The sequence below is a fragment of the Ailuropoda melanoleuca genome, chromosome 2 (assembly GCF_002007445.2).
Source record: "Ailuropoda melanoleuca isolate Jingjing chromosome 2, ASM200744v2, whole genome shotgun sequence".
NCBI lineage: Eukaryota > Metazoa > Chordata > Mammalia > Carnivora > Ursidae > Ailuropoda > Ailuropoda melanoleuca.
The window spans coordinates 112,501,358-112,521,363 of NC_048219.1; the positions used below are offsets into that span (position 1 = coordinate 112,501,358).

Genomic DNA, 20,006 nt, shown 5'->3' on the forward strand with positions numbered 1-20,006 from the left:
ACAGATACGCCTGTAACACACTTCTGGCTTCATATATACCAAGTGATGTTACAAGAAGGGCTACGTGAAATAAACAACAGCATAAAACCCTGAATGTCTACAAACAAATAAATACATGTAAATAACAAGTAATAAATAAATAAGTCACAGACAATATTCTGTGGCTTAGCACATGCCTCTAATTTTAATGGCTTACGCAGAGCCAGCAACGACATCAGGTGATTCTGGTGAATTACTGCTTTCTCTGTCTACTTTCAGTCAGCTTAATTCTTCTGCTCTTTTTATCACGTTGCCCTAATTATGTAATAAATCTGTGAGATACATCCTTCTTTTCAATTAGAAAATTTAAGGATAAGCACACAATAATAATTATCTTTCATTTAGCTCTCAACAGTGTTCCAAAGCCTCAGTAGTAGAGATCAGGACTTTCCCAGGGACACTTGAATGACAGTGGCAAGGCTCAAACTCAGGCTTTCTGATTCTGTGTCTCTACTATGATACTTTCTCCAAGCTGAACTTAGGCATTCCCATGATAATTCATTTCTGTATTTGATTGAAATATAGGGCAAAGAGATAAAGAAAGCTGTATTGTTAGCAAATACTATACCAGGGACACAGCAAAATATACCTTATCAGCACTTGGCCATCAAAAAAGTATTACAATAAATGTATTTGATTTGTTTGACACCTGTAACTTTGAACAGGATGTTATTTGATTCTTTCATTTTCCTTTGATGTGGAATCAAAATTAGCAAAAATCTACATGATTTAATAAAATTTTGGCTCCCTCACATGGCCCCAAATTAGCCAGAATCACCATTTTCTCTTCATTTCTTTTTTTTTTTTTAAAGATTTTATTTATTTATTTGACAGAGATAGAGACAGCCAGCGAGANTATTAGCCAGAATCACCATTTTCTCTTCATTTCTTTTTTTTTTTTTTAAAGATTTTATTTATTTATTTGACAGAGAGAGAGACAGCCAGCGAGAGAGGGAACACAAGCCGGGGGAGTGGGAGAGGAAGAAGCAGGCTCATAGCAGAGGAGCCTGATGTGGGGCTCGATCCCATACGCCGGGATCACGCCCTGAGCCGAAGGCAGACGCTCAACCGCTGTGCCACCCAGGCGCCCCCTCTTCATTTCTATACTAATGTCAGGGTGTCCAGCTCACTCAGTTGGTAGAGTATGTGACTCTTGATCTCAGGGTTGTGCGTTTAAGTCCCACATTGGGCAGAGAGATGATTACTTTAAAATAAAAAGTATATATGTACACACACACACACACACACACACACACTTGATACCATGAGCTTTCATAGGGGGTGGAAGAATCTCACACCTGTCCAGTACCTGGGAAAGTGCCTAGCACACAACTCTTAATCCATTTCTACTTCTCTGCTATTTTCTATAATTTATCTTCCCTTTATATATTCTAATTAAAGTATTTTGGCTCTAACATCACATAGTGATTCTTATTCTCTTTCTGAGCTATATATAGGAAAAGCACAAACACATTTGAATTCTTTGAATTATGAATCAAAGTAATGTCTTTCCCTTCCTCCATACCAAATCAAATTGCTTTTCCTTACTATCAAAACTTTCTTTAATAAGGGTACAAATTTTATTGGAGTGCAGAAGTTACTAATTTGCACAACAAAAATACTGGATTTGTAGTAGTTTAAAATGAGAGTGAAGCTGCAGCTTTTATTTGCCATAGAATGTAATTAAAAATACAGACAATTTTGAGATAAGAGTTTTAAATTTAGTAAGTAAATACGGGAAATAGAGCCCATTATTTACAAATAAATGTTAGAAAATTAATGTTATTTGAAATTAAAATTTTGAATTGGTTGTGTGTATGCGTGTGTGTGTGTGTTTATATACAGTTGATAGAGAGTTTCTGGGGAAGAAATAAATAATCTAGCCTTGGGAAATAATTTGCTTTTTAAATTAAAATAGAGAAAACCTAGGGGCACCTGGGTGGCTCAGTAGGTTGAGTGTCTGACACTTGATTTTGGCTCAGGTCCTGATCTCAGGGTCCTGAGGTTGGACTCCACGCTCAGCAGGGAGTCTGCTTAAGATTCTCTCTATTTTCCTCCCTCTGCCCTTCCCCCGCTCTTTCTCTCTAAAATAAGTAAATAAATCTTAAAAAAAATAGAGAAAACCCAGGCTGTCAGTTTTCAGTGTTCCATGTTAATGGAGAAATAAAATGCCATGAATAATTCAAACAAGTATATAATTCAAAATGTACATAAATATGACATGCCCACACTTCTTTCTTTTTTGGGTGAATATAATTAATTCATTTCAATAATATTATTTTGATTGACACAATGCAAAAATCACTTTTCTTTACCCAGGAATAACATGGACAGTAGAGAAGGAACCTGGTAGGTGAAAGCATTTTACAACTTGAATTTACCCTAGACAGGCCAGATTTAGACAATTTAGGTTTGGCTCTAAAAACAATCATACCAATTTTATTTATTTATTTATTTATTTATTTATTTATTTATTTTAAAGAATTTTATTTATTTATTTGACAGAGAGAGAGCTAGCCAGTGAGAGAGGGAACACAAGCAGAGGGAGTGGAAGAGGAAGAAGCAGGCTCCCAGTGGAGCAGGGAGCCCAATGTGGGGCTCGATCCCAGGACCCTGNAAGAGGAAGAAGCAGGCTACCAGTGGAGCAGGGAGCCCAATGTGGGGCTCGATCCCAGGACCCTGGGATCATGCCCTGAGCCAAAGGCAGATGCTTAATGACTGAGCCACCAAGGCGCCCCACCAATAATACCAATTTTAATGGAGAAACTGGCAGTAAGTACATTTAGGGCTGTATTTTATGGCTTTCTAGTTAAAGCCGCCCCGATGTATTATATTTACCTATAATTTATTATGAGATACTGGCTATCCTACCATGCCCAATTTTTAAACGATCATCAGTAAATTGACACAGATTTATTTAGATTCTGTCTTTGAATTTTCGAAGGCACTCTTGATAATATAAAGCACTGTTTGAGACATGGTGTTAGGACAAAAGCGCACAGTTCTCTCAAAGTGAATTACCTATTGCAGTACTGCAAATGCCACAACTCAAGAGAAATGGGTCATCGAAAACATGTTCTTTCATGAAGTGCCTCTAATTCTCCAATAGTTCCTGAACCAGCAGTTTTGTCATTTGCATTTCAAAACAGAGTTGTAACAGTACAATGAAATTCCTGCAGGTCTGAATCTGCTATAGAAAAGGCTTTGTAGCCTCAGAGATGGTTAGCTTAGCTGTACAAACAAACAGGCTCTTGACCCTGGGGACTTTCACTCTTGTAGGTAAAACGGTATCCCATAGATACACACCAATCTGATGAAAATCAATCCCATGTCATCTCACAATTTAACAGCCTTGTGATTCTTTTATAACCTAAAGATTTAAGAGCAAGCTGTTGAGGAAATGTACTATACCTTCACACTGTCTGTTTTTCATGTTTCTCTGAAATCCAGGCTTACAGCGACAAAAAACAGATGTTTTTATTTGATTACAATATGCATCATCTCCACATGGATTCACATTATCTTCACAGGTATATTCAGCAGAAGCTAGGATTTAAAAATAACATCAAAACTAATATAATTCTAATTCCTGAAGTGGGAGTTTACCTTTTTTCTTAATTTGAAATTATATTTATTATTCCATAGATAACTCTTTGAATTTACAAGATTATGATCTTCTCTCTTTATAAGTCATCATTTCTTATAAAAATATAGAAGCAGATAAAAAACTGAGCTCATTTACATTGAACATAGTTTAGACCAAACTGCTCAGAGCTGATATTTACAGCTGTTATTGAAGTACATCACTTTGTAGAAGAGAGTCAATGTTTCTAATGACAGGCTATCATTACAATGGTATGATGTATGAGTATTACATCCTTCTCTAGGAACCAAAAGGTTTCCTAGAAGCTACCTAGAGATGTGGGCATTAATTGCTAACCTAAGTTTAGTATTCAGGAATTCAATCAAGGGTACTACTGTGTTACTCAAACAAGTAGGCTAAATTATCATTTCTTAAACTTTTTTAGTTTGGAAATATATATAAGGAGCAACATGCTCCACTGGTCATGGGCTGTTACACAAGTTAGGACAGACCATTTGTTATTTGTCATTCCCAGCACAGTAGTTGCAATTTTATAACTTTATCTCCCATTCCAGGAAACATTTTAGAATGCAAATAAATGAGAGGAACATTATTATAAAAATGATGTTGATTAACTTTATTTTACTTACATATATCAAATTATTTTGGAATGTGAAAACTTTGATCATCAGAATTGTAACCATTATTAATCCCCACTGACTCTTGACTATTTTGTAATTAATTAAAGTACACCATGGAATTATACCTCAGTTGAGGTATATGTGGCCATATTGTGGGGGTTAATGCTTCATCAACCCAGTGAGGAACAGCTCTGATGCATAAATGAGAAAAAGTGAAAGACTCTATAATAGGAAGTATTTTATGACTTGTATAAGTAATCTGAATTTAGAGTCATAAGTTTGTTTTTTTTCTTAATATGAAAAATTAGATATCAAACATTAAACACAAAAATAACCAAGGTCTAATAACTCAAGTATCACCACACTTCAACTGAAATAAACAATGATGTCTTCTTTAAGAATAACTTGCAACAGATTAAAATCTTAAAACACTGAATAAATTACTAAGACCTTAATTATTTTTCAATGAAATGCCATTGTTTGTATGAATCAAAAATATTAAATTTGTATTTTATAAAATAAAATATTAAGGGATATAGATTTCTTTGCTGACAACAAAGTCTGTAATTGGATATTGAGATCTCAGGTTCAGCTCTAATGAGGATACTCATCGTGAAATCGATCTTTTCCACCTCATGCTTTCTGATATTAATTTAAGTGGCATTCTAAGGTTGTGTTGGCAAGGGCTTACCAAAAAAAAAAGTACACTTAAGTACGTTTTTGAAAAACAATATTTTTTCCCATCAGTAGAGAAAATTTTAGTCATGTAGAAGTAGAAATTGAACTTGCATGTTGCTACACTTTAACAGAAAATAAACTCACTTATTCTGCAGCCTTGTTCATCTGAACCATCTCCACAGTCATCAAATTGATCACACTGGAGGTCCATGGGGATACATTTTTTATTGCTGCAAGCAAACTCATCTTTTTTACATGGTCTTGCTTTATATGTAAGCTTACCTATAAAGTCATTAAAAATGATTAGTGCTTCCCAGAATCAAAACAAATTTATTGAGTACATTAACACATTCAAGATTCTACTAAACATTATGAAAAACATGGCTCCACAATCCTACATTTGAAGGCCTTGGGCCAAATGAAAAAATTAAGAAATTCTGGACTTTTAGAAAAATAACAGTGCATTTATATAATAAGTAAGGTTATATTTCCACAGGAAAATGTTTGAATATTCACCCTAAGTGGCACTTTGTTCTTAAAGTAATACAAACTGCTTCGGACCAGTTCAAGTCAGGGTTTGTCACCAAATGACTTTGCCATATACATTAGTAAAGCCTTTGGTTTTAAAAGTTTTGTCAATTTCAGAATTGTGAAGAAGAAATTTTATATACAGACATATACTCTTTATTAACACTTTCCCCTCAAGGAACTGTTTAACAGAGAACATTTTTAAATCACTGTGTTGTTTCTTTCATGCAGTATTTTCTGAAATAAACTGTGTATAATCAATGGAGATTTACAGACTAGTAGAGACTTTGGATAAAGCTGCACAGGTCTACTATTCAACTGTATGGTAGGAGATTATTTTCATACCTTGTCAGAAGATCAAGTACCTGAAAAAAATACTCTCAGACATGCCACATGGAAAATACTTCTTTTTAATTTTTTGAGCCCCAAAACCATTGTATTATCTTGTAACTATCACTGAATCAATTATTTCACATTAAACGGATTTACCACCACAGTGATCTTCATCTGAGTTGTCCCCACAGTCATCAATCCCATTGCACATTTGCTCAGGCTGCAGGCATATTCTGTTATTTCTGCATCTGTAAGGTCTTGTGGGTGGGCAAAGAAATTTGGCTGAAAAAAAAGAAAAAAGCAAAGCAGTTCCTTTGGGTACACTGACTTATGAGGAAACCCCTCCCCCCTTTTTTTGTTTTGTTTTGTTTTTTTTGCTTTTTTGTTCCCTTCTTTTCAAATCCATAATCTAGCTTTTCTGAATATCTTTTGTGGTGGAAATTGCCTACATGTAGGTACTAGAAAATGAGTGATAATAGAAGCTATGATCCTAGTTATTTATATTAACTACAGAAAAGAGTGCACAGCTGAAATGAAATAAAGTAAGAAAAAGAGCCAAACTTCATGGTCTCATTTCCAGATGCCTTATCTTAGCTGACTTCACTTGGTGTACCAAATTAATTTATGCCTGTGGTTTATACAAAATGGCAGGACACTTAGCTATTTGAAAGAGCAATTTCACACAGAATAGAGCTTGAACAAGCATATGTTACAGGTCCAAATTAGAAAATAGGTCATCCTGTGAAAAAAATGTCCCAACAATACTATAACTGTGTTTCTTACTCTGTATCTCTGCAAACGAATGAGTAAATATGTATTTGAGTCACATAGGTGATCTTTGTTATTTATGTTAAATATTTGTGGGTATATGTGTGTGTGTGTGTGTGTGTGTGTGTGTGTTTGTGTCTTAAAGAGACAACAGTGAAAGCCAGAGAATTTTACTCTTGTCCTTTCTATCATTATCTAATCTGAAGAGTTCCACCCCTAGAGTAGGAAACATCTCTCATGACACTTTATCCTTACTTATAGAATACTCCAGGGCTCTTTCATTGGTTTCCTGATCTTCTCACTCTTGAATATCTGCTGATATTCTCATTCATTCTCATGGATTTACTTGACGCTATACCCTTAAGACTTTCAATTCACTATCTAATTTGAGCGTCTCACAATTGATTATAGGACATCCCCTCAGCAATTTCAAATTCAAAAGTTCAAAACTTCATTCTTTATCACCTTCCTGTGACTTCCTTTTCCCCAAACATAAGCTTCGTATTTCCATGGTTCAGTTAGTGGTGCATCAAAGCTGCAAGTCTGGGGATATTCTAACTGCATTCCTCTTATTGACCTTTAACTTTTACTAGTCAACAAATCCAGCTAATACAGTCCCCAAACTTGCCTTCTTCTCTCTAGCTCAGCTCTTCATTATCTCTTTCAGAGAAAACCGCAGTAGAAACCTAAATGTCTCTGTTTCTTTGCCCAACCTACGATATTCCAAAAAGCACCAGAACAACCCACCTTAGACATTAATCTGATCATCTCTTCCATAGTTTCCAGCATTTTTAGAATAAAATTTAAGATACCTCACATGGCATAATAGACTGATCATTATTTTGTCCATGCCACTCCTACAGATTCATCCCTTGTCACTCTTAATATTTGAGCAATACTACTTTATTAGCTCCTTAAATCTGCTATAATCCTTCTTGCCTGATCTCCTTGGTTTAATTGAAATCTGGTTCCCACTCCAAGCATAGTTCCTTCCCTTTAGGTCTTTTACGAATGTTTCTTAAATTTCTCAAACTTCATGTTATCTTATGTTTAAATATACCTTAAGTTCCTACTTTAGCTTTCAGAACTTTGTTACTGTATCTTCACATTCTATTTTTAAAAATAAACTAAAAACAGGGGCGCCTAGGTGTCTCAGTCGTTAAGCATCTGCCTTCGGCTCAGGGTGTGATCCCAGGCCTGGGATCGAGCCCTGCATGGGGCTCCCTGCTCCGCTGGGAGCCTGCTTCTTCTTCTCCCACTCCCCCTGCTTGTGTTCCCTCTCTAGCTGGCTGTCTCTCTCTCTCTGTCAAATAAATAAATAAAATATTTAAAAAAATTAAAAACAAAAACTATTATTTTGATGGCCAGTCATTCAATTATACATCTTTCTTATTGCTATTTTCTCATCAACCTTGTAAACATCATCCCCTCCCCAGTTTACTAATCACTGTAGCACCTTCCTTTGTCATTATTGATCTCCATCCAAACTCATTTCAACACTCTAGATGACTTCAACACCCACATGAACAAACCAACCAACAGCAGTACCTCTTAGCTCCTTGAGTTTTTCATACTCAATGATCTTGTATTCTATTTCACCTAAGTCACCAACTGGCTTAGAAGGTTGTGAAGACTGGTAGATTTCAATAAATTTCTCTTAATGTAGCTAATGACATTTCATGTTGCTTGCAGATAAGAACATTAACTGATCCACATAAGTGCAGCTGGATATACTGTTTCCTCCAATTGCTTCATTTACAAAGTCACCAATTTGAATGTTACAAATTCTGACCAGTGTTTCTTACTTTCCCAAATTTTTAATTCAACCAGTCTCAGTAAGTCCTTTTTCTGTCTTAGGTGAAACTTTAGCCCACTGATAGATCTACCTTTTCCTATTCGTTAGTGTTTTTGTTTTTACTTCCCTCTCCATTGACATTAGATCCATGCTCATCTTTTAATTTACTCACTCGACAAATATTTATTGGTAAATTATTATATGTTGGACACTGTTCTAGGAATTCATTTAGAAACTCAGTTTAGTACAAATAATCTGGATTATCTGGCCTTTTTCTCTTTTTCATTTAGTTATTTAACAAAACCCTAAGCTTAGATGAACAAAACCATCTGCTATTCGNACTCTTGTCCTTTCTATCATTATCTAATCTGAAGAGTTCCACCCCTAGAGTAGGAAACATCTCTCATGACACTTTATCCTTACTTATAGAATACTCCAGGGCTCTTTCATTGGTTTCCTGATCTTCTCACTCTTGAATATCTGCTGATATTCTCATTCATTCTCATGGATTTACTTGACGCTATACCCTTAAGACTTTCAATTCACTATCTAATTTGAGCGTCTCACAATTGATTATAGGACATCCCCTCAGCAATTTCAAATTCAAAAGTTCAAAACTTCATTCTTTATCACCTTCCTGTGACTTCCTTTTCCCCAAACATAAGCTTCGTATTTCCATGGTTCAGTTAGTGGTGCATCAAAGCTGCAAGTCTGGGGATATTCTAACTGCATTCCTCTTATTGACCTTTAACTTTTACTAGTCAACAAATCCAGCTAATACAGTCCCCAAACTTGCCTTCTTCTCTCTAGCTCAGCTCTTCATTATCTCTTTCAGAGAAAACCGCAGTAGAAACCTAAATGTCTCTGTTTCTTTGCCCAACCTACGATATTCCAAAAAGCACCAGAACAACCCACCTTAGACATTAATCTGATCATCTCTTCCATAGTTTCCAGCATTTTTAGAATAAAATTTAAGATACCTCACATGGCATAATAGACTGATCATTATTTTGTCCATGCCACTCCTACAGATTCATCCCTTGTCACTCTTAATATTTGAGCAATACTACTTTATTAGCTCCTTAAATCTGCTATAATCCTTCTTGCCTGATCTCCTTGGTTTAATTGAAATCTGGTTCCCACTCCAAGCATAGTTCCTTCCCTTTAGGTCTTTTACGAATGTTTCTTAAATTTCTCAAACTTCATGTTATCTTATGTTTAAATATACCTTAAGTTCCTACTTTAGCTTTCAGAACTTTGTTACTGTATCTTCACATTCTATTTTTAAAAATAAACTAAAAACAGGGGCGCCTAGGTGTCTCAGTCGTTAAGCATCTGCCTTCGGCTCAGGGTGTGATCCCAGGGTCCTGGGATCGAGCCCTGCATGGGGCTCCCTGCTCCGCTGGGAGCCTGCTTCTTCTTCTCCCACTCCCCCTGCTTGTGTTCCCTCTCTAGCTGGCTGTCTCTCTCTCTCTGTCAAATAAATAAATAAAATATTTAAAAAAATTAAAAACAAAAACTATTATTTTGATGGCAAGTCATTCAATTATACATCTTTCTTATTGCTATTTTCTCATCAACCTTGTAAACATCATCCCCTCCCCAGTTTACTAATCACTGTAGCACCTTCCTTTGTCATTATTGATCTCCATCCAAACTCATTTCAACACTCTAGATGACTTCAACACCCACATGAACAAACCAACCAACAGCAGTACCTCTTAGCTCCTTGAGTTTTTCATACTCAATGATCTTGTATTCTATTTCACCTAAGTCACCAACTGGCTTAGAAGGTTGTGAAGACTGGTAGATTTCAATAAATTTCTCTTAATGTAGCTAATGACATTTCATGTTGCTTGCAGATAAGAACATTAACTGATCCACATAAGTGCAGCTGGATATACTGTTTCCTCCAATTGCTTCATTTACAAAGTCACCAATTTGAATGTTACAAATTCTGACCAGTGTTTCTTACTTTCCCAAATTTTTAATTCAACCAGTCTCAGTAAGTCCTTTTTCTGTCTTAGGTGAAACTTTAGCCCACTGATAGATCTACCTTTTCCTATTCGTTAGTGTTTTTGTTTTTACTTCCCTCTCCATTGACATTAGATCCATGCTCATCTTTTAATTTACTCACTCGACAAATATTTATTGGTAAATTATTATATGTTGGACACTGTTCTAGGAATTCATTTAGAAACTCAGTTTAGTACAAATAATCTGGATTATCTGGCCTTTTTCTCTTTTTCATTTAGTTATTTAACAAAACCCTAAGCTTAGATGAACAAAACCATCTGCTATTCGACTGTCTGGACTCTGGGAAGACCAAGAATGTTGCAGATGATCATGCACAAGACCAACTGACGTCACAAATATGAATATTTATTAATGCCAGAGAGGCTCTACATATTACTTGGAAACCATATATATCTATATTTATATATAGATATAAATGCATATATCTAGATAGATATGGACATAGATACAGATATAGATAGCATGTCACTCTCTTACCCTTTGCAATAAAGATTCAAATCTGCATTCTTTTCAAATTTTCTTACAATAACAACCTTCTATATTCTATATATGGATATACTTCCTAGCGCATACATAAAAAAGTAGAAAGAAAACAATGGGGAATTGTTATCACCTCATGGTATAATTGCACATCCACCTGCATCTATAAATAGTCTATCAATTCATGTCAGTATTTTTAATAACAGAGAAGGGGTGACTACTCTTATCTAAAACTAAGTTTTCATCTGCTCTGAAACTCATTTTAAACTGCCTTTTCAGGAACCATTCCATCTTTCCTGATACATTTCATTACCTTGGTATTTCTTTTGCCATACTTTTTTTCTAAATTATTTTGTGGTAACTTACTTGAGTTTCTTCCAGCTGCTCATGTTTATTTAGAGGTTTGGTGGCCCTCAATATTCTATCCTAATTCCCTTCTTCTTTTATGCCTTATTCCCATCCAGCCTAAATGTTACAAATTCCATAGTATTCATTACCCCATTTTATTCTGACTCTCAAATTTATAATTCTAAATCAGCTTTTTAAGCTTTAGAATCAAGTATCTAGAGGTACATGAAATCTATACTTGAATGTCTCCCCAAATGTATCTCAAACCAGACTTTTAATCTTTACTTGCAATATGGTTCTTCTTCCTATGTTCCCCACATATTCAACTCGACAAGCACAAACACCCTAGAAATTATATTTAGTAACTTCTTCTCCCTTGCCCCGTGTATCTAATTATTACTTAATCCAATTTATTTTGCTTTTCAAATCACCTGTGTATATTTGCTGTCACTGCTATCATTATCTTAACCCAAACTAGTGGCATGGCTTGCTCAGAGTGCAGCACTTAATTATCTTACCTAGCCTTGTCCCTTTCTATCCAATATATGTAAAATATAAATATGACTATATGCCTGTTTTGCTTAAAGCTTTTTAGTATTCTTTTTTAAAATAAATTTTTAAAATTTTATTTATTTATTTATTTATTTATTTATTTATTTATTTATTGAGAGGAGAGAGAGAATCTTAAGCAGGCTCCAAGCTGGTTGTGGAGCCCAACATAGGGCTCGATCTTATAACCCTGAAATCGCTACGTGAGCCAAAATTAACAGTCGGATGCTTAACTGACTGAGCCACCTAGGTGCCCAAATTTTAGTATTCTCTCTTTTTTTAAAATTTATTTATTTGACAGAAAGAGACAGCCAGTGAGAGAGGGAACATGAGCAGGGGGAGTGGGAGAGAGGAAGAAGCAGGCTCCCAGGGTAGGAGCCTGATGCGGGGCTCAATCCCAGAATGCTGGGATCACGCCCTGAGCTGAAGGCAGACGCTTAACAACTGAACCACCCAGGCGCCCCCAAATTTTAGTATTCTTACTTACTTTTAGGCTAAATCTAAAAATCCTTATGAGGATTCATAAGATTCCAGACTCTTTGCCTCTTCAGTTTCATCCTCAACCAGTATGTACCTTGTTCTGTACTCTTCAAGCACATGGATCTTTCAGTTCCTCCTGTAAGCTATGGTTTGCTCTGCCTCAATGTTGTCTACCTCTTGTTCCTTTGCCTACAACATTGTATCATCCACCCTCCCTTCACTCCATCCCTTTCACCTACTTGGCAGAGATATATCTTTCAGACTCAAACTCAAATATTATTTACCATAATCAAAGATTGAATAAAATCCCTGTTCTATACTTTTATAACTTACTCTACTTTATCTTCAGTGCACATATCATAGTTTGTGACCATATATTTTTGAAATGATTTGAATCCCTATTCCAATGAATTCTCAGTTCTGTGACATCAGGGTCCATGTCTGTTTCTCTCATCATTATATTCCCCCAAATAATACCAGTATCTAACTTAACAAATATTTTTAAATAAATGAATGATACTTTTTCCCATGCTGTTCATAATGCCTTTGCTGTCTTTTAATTCGGATCCTTCAAGCTGTAGCTTTCTGATTTCCTCCTTAGGCAGAGCTCCTCTTATTCCTCTCCATCTTATCTGTACCCTTTACTTCATTCCACCATTGCTTGAAATATAATGTATGAAAATCTGATTTGTACAGAGTAAGATCTTGTCAAAGAGAACCAGGTGCTGTTCTTTTTTTTTAAATTCCAATTACTTAGCACAATCCCTGATACATAACAGCTTGACTCAATGTTTATACTGATGACCTAGGAGAATGTAAAAACATGCACAGAATCAAGCTGGTTGTATTTCACGTTTTCCAGCAGCTGTGTAGCATGTCAGAGAATCACTTCCTGGCCCTAGAAACGGTCCTGGGAGTGTGACTGTGGAGCCTCACATGGTTAATTAGTTAGAAACCATTTCCTATTCCACTCACTAGTTGTATGCTAAAGTGGAATAAAGGATATAAAAATATCATATATATATATATATATATATATATACACACACACACACACACACACTTTATAAAAATAATCGGTTTTGGCTTGATATTGGTAGATAAACTCATTTTTTTCCATGTATTATAATTCAGAAACAATATAATCTCTGGTGATTCCGTCGAGTCCATTATGTAAGATTATGTAGAACTAAAACTGAAACTTAGTTATGTCTCTCATTATTTGTGCCTTCGGAGAACAATCTCCAAAGACTGTCATTTTTAAGTTTTAAATCCTTGTAAAAATACAGCTGCCTCCTTGTTTTGGGCTTTTTATTCAATTGTAATGTCAGTAGTAAATGTCATCATCTATCAAAAAATATTGGCTTACCTTGGTGTACCAAATAGAACAAAGAATATAAGCATATACACTCATGCTATGTTTTCTTTAATTCACCTGATGTGCTACCTAATTACATCCAAAGTAGTAGTATTTTTCTTTAAATTAGAGGTAAAATACATTTTTACTGAGATTAGATACAAAGAAGGAGAAGGGACTAAAAATGTTTGCTACCTGTAAGAAATCCTTTACTTTGGTGATATAAAATTGGACATTTATAATTGATGGTTGCATAAGTACACTCCTGACAATTATCAAGAGTCAAGAATACTTGAATTTGAAGAAGCAATAACTTTTGTTAAGATTTTCAGATTAAAATGTTATATAACTCCTAATTTCATTTCTTTGCCTGGGTTTAAATATATATAAACTATATTAATATATTTATATTTATAACAGAACATATATGAAGAAATAATATATAATATATTTAAATATATTGATATATTTATATAATAAAATATATCAATATGCTTACATATTAAAAAATATCAATATATTTACATATTATCTCCATATATATATATATATATATATATATATATATATATATATNCATGCTATGTTTTCTTTAATTCACCTGATGTGCTACCTAATTACATCCAAAGTAGTAGTATTTTTCTTTAAATTAGAGGTAAAATACATTTTTACTGAGATTAGATACAAAGAAGGAGAAGGGACTAAAAATGTTTGCTACCTGTAAGAAATCCTTTACTTTGGTGATATAAAATTGGACATTTATAATTGATGGTTGCATAAGTACACTCCTGACAATTATCAAGAGTCAAGAATACTTGAATTTGAAGAAGCAATAACTTTTGTTAAGATTTTCAGATTAAAATGTTATATAACTCCTAATTTCATTTCTTTGCCTGGGTTTAAATATATATAAACTATATTTTTTATATATATATATATCTATATCTCCCTTCTCTGAGCAACATTGGTCTCAGTAGTGGGTAACTTGTTGAACTACATGATTTTATTATTCACATTTTTTCCATGTACTTATCTCTCCAAAAAAAAAAAAGTTTTAGCCTAAATGACTGATTTGGTACAAAGCCGAAGTCCTTAAACGAACCTTACACAATTCAAAAGTTCGACTACTATAAATCCTCCCAGACAGGCCATAAACTATCTTTTGAGTAGTGTTGACAGGTGCAAGTTCAGATTTAGGGGGCATCTCTGTAAAGTCACCAACTTTGAACAGGGTATTCTCTTGTTACCTGAACAAAAGCTGGGTCTGTATCTACCTCACCCCAGTATGGTCGACTTTTGTGATTTGCCTCACCACTTCATTGATTCATGCCAGTATGTTAGATCTGGAGATGAGAGTGTAATCTAGACGCACGTGAAATGCCATACCACACATATCAGGGGCTTCATCAGAGTTGTCTCCACAGTCGTCTTCTCCATCACACACCNCTTTTGTGATTTGCCTCACCACTTCATTGATTCATGCCAGTATGTTAGATCTGGAGATGAGAGTGTAATCTAGACGCACGTGAAATGCCATACCACACATATCAGGGGCTTCATCAGAGTTGTCTCCACAGTCGTCTTCTCCATCACACACCCAGAAATGTAGTTTGCAAAGGGAATTATTGCACAGAAACTCATCTGCTCTACACATATTTCCTCCTTTATTTTAAAACAAAACAGAAAAAGAGACATAGAGATATAGCATAATTAATACTAGTCAGCAGAACACATATTCCTCTAATTCTTAGCATGGTATCTAGTTTTTTCACTTCCTTATATATTTTTTTCCTATACAGTACTAGGTACTAGCAGTATCCAAACTTTTTTTTTTTAAGTTACTCATGGTTTACTTTTCAAAAGAATCCGATACTACCAGGTATATCATACTTCCTTTAGAAAATACTGGTAAGATGGTACAAGAAGGTTTTCTCAAATATAAATTATCTTCCATTTCACATAATTTTATGTTACTGTAAAGAAACTTAGATTTTAAATAGTATTAATTTTTATTATGAAAGTTATGTTGTTCCGGAAAGAAAGGACACTTTTAAAATTATTAGACATTTCAGCTATATATGGAAACTGACAAATTGAATCATTTAAGACAGAATTACCAATAAAAAGTTTTTGAAATCACAGAGAATCAGTTAATTTTATAACAGAATCAAAAGTTGGTGATGTGGTGAAATATTACAGTCATACTTATAAAAATTGTACACTAGTGTACCCGATTTTTGTGTATTTCATAAATGCATTTTTCTTTTTCACAATTAAATAGAAAACATCACAAATGCAAAGATATGCTCACTTAAAATTAAGTATACCTATCATATGCAAAGGAATCAAAATACTAATAGCTTTGGTTATATGTCCAGATATGTAATAATATATAGTGGAAACTGCAATGGTTGGGGAATTAGGTACTTCCTTTGTCTTGCTCTGGACAAGTCTATTAATTTCTCTGGGATTCAGTGTCTTCCTATGTTATAAGAGAGGCATGGCTAAAGTGATTTATAAGGTCATATTTATAAGCAGTACCTGGGGAAACAACACAAAGTAACTTGATGGGAATTCAGAATTAAGATAAATAAGATTGCTTTCACAAAATTTCACTACCTGTTTCAACCTCATACATTAGATAATAAAAATGGCTTCAATATTAGATAGATTTGATGACTAAAGGTATTAACATATTTGAAAGAGGATATGTTTATTAAAACATGGGGCTGGGGAGTGATGGTGCTCATCTTTGTGAGACTAGAACATCCCGGAATGAAGCATTGTTCGTTTTGTGGATGCAATTTGCAGGGAATAATAAGCCCAGGCTTAATGAGGGTCAAACAGCTCATCTTGTTGAGTTTTGACTTGTATACAAATCTTTAATAATTCACTTACAGTAGCAAAGATTTATTTTAGCAAATGACAGAATGAGATTTGGATTTTAGCATGTTAACACTAGCTAGAGTGTGGAGAACTTGGAAATGAGGGTAGCAAGAGTAAAGCCAAGGCTGAGGGAAAAATACCAATTTGAAGAGGGGTTGCAGAAATGATGGTACTTGATTTAAAGTAGCTACATTTGAAAGTGCTTCAGGAGGTGGAAACCTCAGGATGTGATGGCTAAAAAGATGAAGGTGGCAAGGAGAGTGAGCAGCAAACATAGTCCTCCGTTTTTGGTTTATTTGGACCATTGGGAATGTTGGTATTGTCCAAAAATAAGGGAATACAGCAGGAGGAGCAAGCTTAATAGAAATAATGACACAATTCACTTACGGTACTAGTAAGACAACCATGCAGTGATATTTAATAGGATAGTGGCTAAATGTATTTAAACTATAGGCTAGGTTCTGAGCTGTAAATATAAAATTGGGAATGATCAGAATGTTGTTGTTAATTGAGATTTAGAACAAAACAGAGGAAATCAACATTTAAAGACTGGATAGATAAAGAGGAGTCTGCAAAAAAGACAGAAAAAGTAGCCAGAGATGTTGGAGAAATGCCTGAACAATATTCCAACAAGAAGGTAGTAGTTAGCACATTTATATAATGCTAAGAGAGGAGGTTCAGTGAAGTGGTGGTGGGTTTAGTGAAGTGTCTGTAGTTGGTTATCATTAGATGAAAAAGTAGGAGTTACTGTAATCATCCATCCCTTTCCAGGAGTTTGGCCTTAAAAGGGAGGAAGAATGAAGGAAGTTAGGTAAGTAGGAGAGCTCGGTTGTTTGTATGAAGTGAAACAGATATCTGATATACTTAAGTGCTTCTGAGAATAGTTCAGTAGACAGAGTAAGCTTGAAGATACAGGAGAGAGGAAAGGCAATTGATACAATGAATTCCTTGAGAATCCAGAAATTGTGAAAGATTTGAGATCTCAACTAAAATAAAAGGATTATCCTTAGATTGGAGGTGAAACAAGTCTCCCATTTCAAGAGTGAGGAATGGGGGAAACGTTAGGCTAGGCACAGCAATAGGCAGATTTGTTAATTTGGCGACCAGATGTTGAATAAAGCTCGAGATCTTTAATTACTTCTGTGAAGTAAAAGGTGAGGAAGAAATTCAACTTTTTAAAAACTTGATAGGGTTAATTGTAGAGAGAGATGATTAGGGAAGTATAGGTTGATTGCTTAGAATCCTAAGTAATAGCTGAAGCTGAGGCCAAGATGTTATAGTGATAGCAATCTGAACAGTTCTAAGAGTTCCTGCAACATGCTTAACACAACAGGCACATCCTACATCGGCATCTCTGAAGACTGGCAAATTCTAAAATATGAAAAAAGGCAAGTCCTTGGTGAGTCCACCAAGGTGAGTATCACCATGTAAGACTGACAATATAATGTCTGGCATTGGGGTGCCCCTTTCTTTTAACTTCTGCAATGTTCAGTTCTAAAATGCCCTCATTCTAACAATAATTTCAATTATCAAAACCCATGCAAGAAAATGATATTACCATTTAATGACTCTGTCTGAAATCAATAAAAATATAACATGTACAGTGTTTAGTATTAAAGAAACTCAAGATATGAATATTGATAGGAGGTGAGTGTTTGCTTAATTCAGTATCAAAATCCATGGAATATGAAAGTTATATTCTTTCAGAATAAAGATTCTTATGACTAATATCATTGCATGTTCCATTTTACAATGGATTATATTCAAACAAAATTTGTGAACTCTTAACATCCTCTGATTACTTTAGAAAATTCTATTTGTAGCATATCGGTCTTGTTAAAAGGAAAAAAATGAGTTCCCAAAGGTATCACATTAGATAACATTATAACTTTCCCCATAGAGTGTTGGGCATATTATGATTCTTTTTAAGAAGAAGAGAAATATAAATGAAATCACAATTATAACAGTAAGGCAAAGGTTTTGTGATAATTTACAAAAGGCTTCCTATAGTACCATGAAGAATTTGAATTAAAAAAATGCATCATGGGGCTACCATGACATATTAAGTCTAACATAAAATGCTTATTTTGAAATGGCATGAGGCACACATAAGCAACAAGAAAGGTATAAAGAGATTAGGTGGATCAAAATTCCAGTTTCCTAGTCATTAGTTATGTTCTTAAGATTATTAGAAAAATATAAAAGTGAGTGTATACATAAATAAACAATAACCTACATCTAAATATAACTGAGCTTTTGGCAGGTTTATAGAAATCTGGACAGGCCATCATCACCGAAAATAAGCATATAGAGTTCCCATTTTAATTTAAGTGGAGGGAAAATTTAATATATGATAATGTTTTATAATTTTCATAAACAGTTAACACATTTTTGAGCTGACGATTACTAAAAAGAATAGTTCTCAATCTTTCCCACCAAAATTGCTAAGGAGAATAAAGTTTGGGCGCTCAGACCAAAACAAACACCCAGTTTCCTTGAGGCAACATGTTTTACCTTTAAAAATATGAATGCTGCTTTTAATTACACAGTATTTGGGGGTTTGCCTTTTTAAAGTAAACTAGTAAAGTTAATTCACCTGGAAAATATTCCTGCGTCCCTACTGCTTTGTAGCCCCCAACACTTAGTTCATGTGTCCAGATCTGGGATGAATGAAATGAGATTTAATAGGAGAGATGTTTATTCTGTCATTCCATTTCCTCAATGCCTTGAAGTACATTTATCCAGTACCTAAACCACTTGCTGGTGAAGTTAAATACTAGAAATCTGAACTCGATCATGCCTTAAGGTATGTCTATACAGAATCAAATACTTTAACCACCAAGATAATTCATTGGAATTTACCTGGCAGCAAAAAAACCCAAGGAAAGTTAGAAACGTGAGTATTGATGGAAGGGGAGCTTTGACATATTTGTAAATGATTGAATTAAAGGCCCTCAACTCTTTTTCAATCAGTAAGCTTAAACTTTTAGTAGAGTCATTTTAAATCTAAAAGACAACTCAGATGTCAAATGCTTTCTTTCTTTCTTTCTTTTTCTTTCTTTCTTTCTTTCTTTCTTTCTTTCTTTCTTTCTTTCTTTCTTTTTCTGTAATATTTGATTTTTAACCAGGGATTCTTTGTTCAAACAAACATTTCTTATGAAATATAATATTTAAAAAATAGATAAATCCTCACAGGATTGCCCTTACGCCCTTACACACACACACACACACACACACATAACACACACTCACTCACTCACTTTCTAGATATCCCTACAGCTCTTGGAGATCTTTCACTGTGGTTGGATTTGATTTCAATCAGTAAGCTTAAACTTTTAGTAGAGTCATTTTAAATCTAAAAGACAACTCAGATGTCAAATGCTTTCTTTCTTTCTTTCTTTTTCTTTCTTTCTTTCTTTCTTTCTTTCTTTCTTTCTTTCTTTCTTTCTTTTTCTGTAATATTTGATTTTTAACCAGGGATTCTTTGTTCAAACAAACATTTCT

The 20,006-nt window shown here is 34.5% G+C and overlaps 1 protein-coding gene across 1 annotated transcript in view; it reads right to left on the reverse strand.

The window, feature by feature from the left end:
- The window catches only part of LRP1B (LDL receptor related protein 1B), a 1,837,899-nt gene that overhangs the window by 117,535 nt on the left and 1,700,358 nt on the right, over window positions 1–20,006 (reverse strand). Inside the window, exons 71-74 of the mRNA XM_034642051.1 lie at window positions 15,156–15,278; window positions 5,959–6,084; window positions 5,086–5,223; window positions 3,451–3,585 (exon numbers count right to left, since the gene is read on the reverse strand). Of these exons, the coding sequence (XP_034497942.1) occupies window positions 3,451–3,585; window positions 5,086–5,223; window positions 5,959–6,084; window positions 15,156–15,278 (522 nt within the window). The remainder of the gene's footprint in view (window positions 1–3,450; window positions 3,586–5,085; window positions 5,224–5,958; window positions 6,085–15,155; window positions 15,279–20,006) is intronic.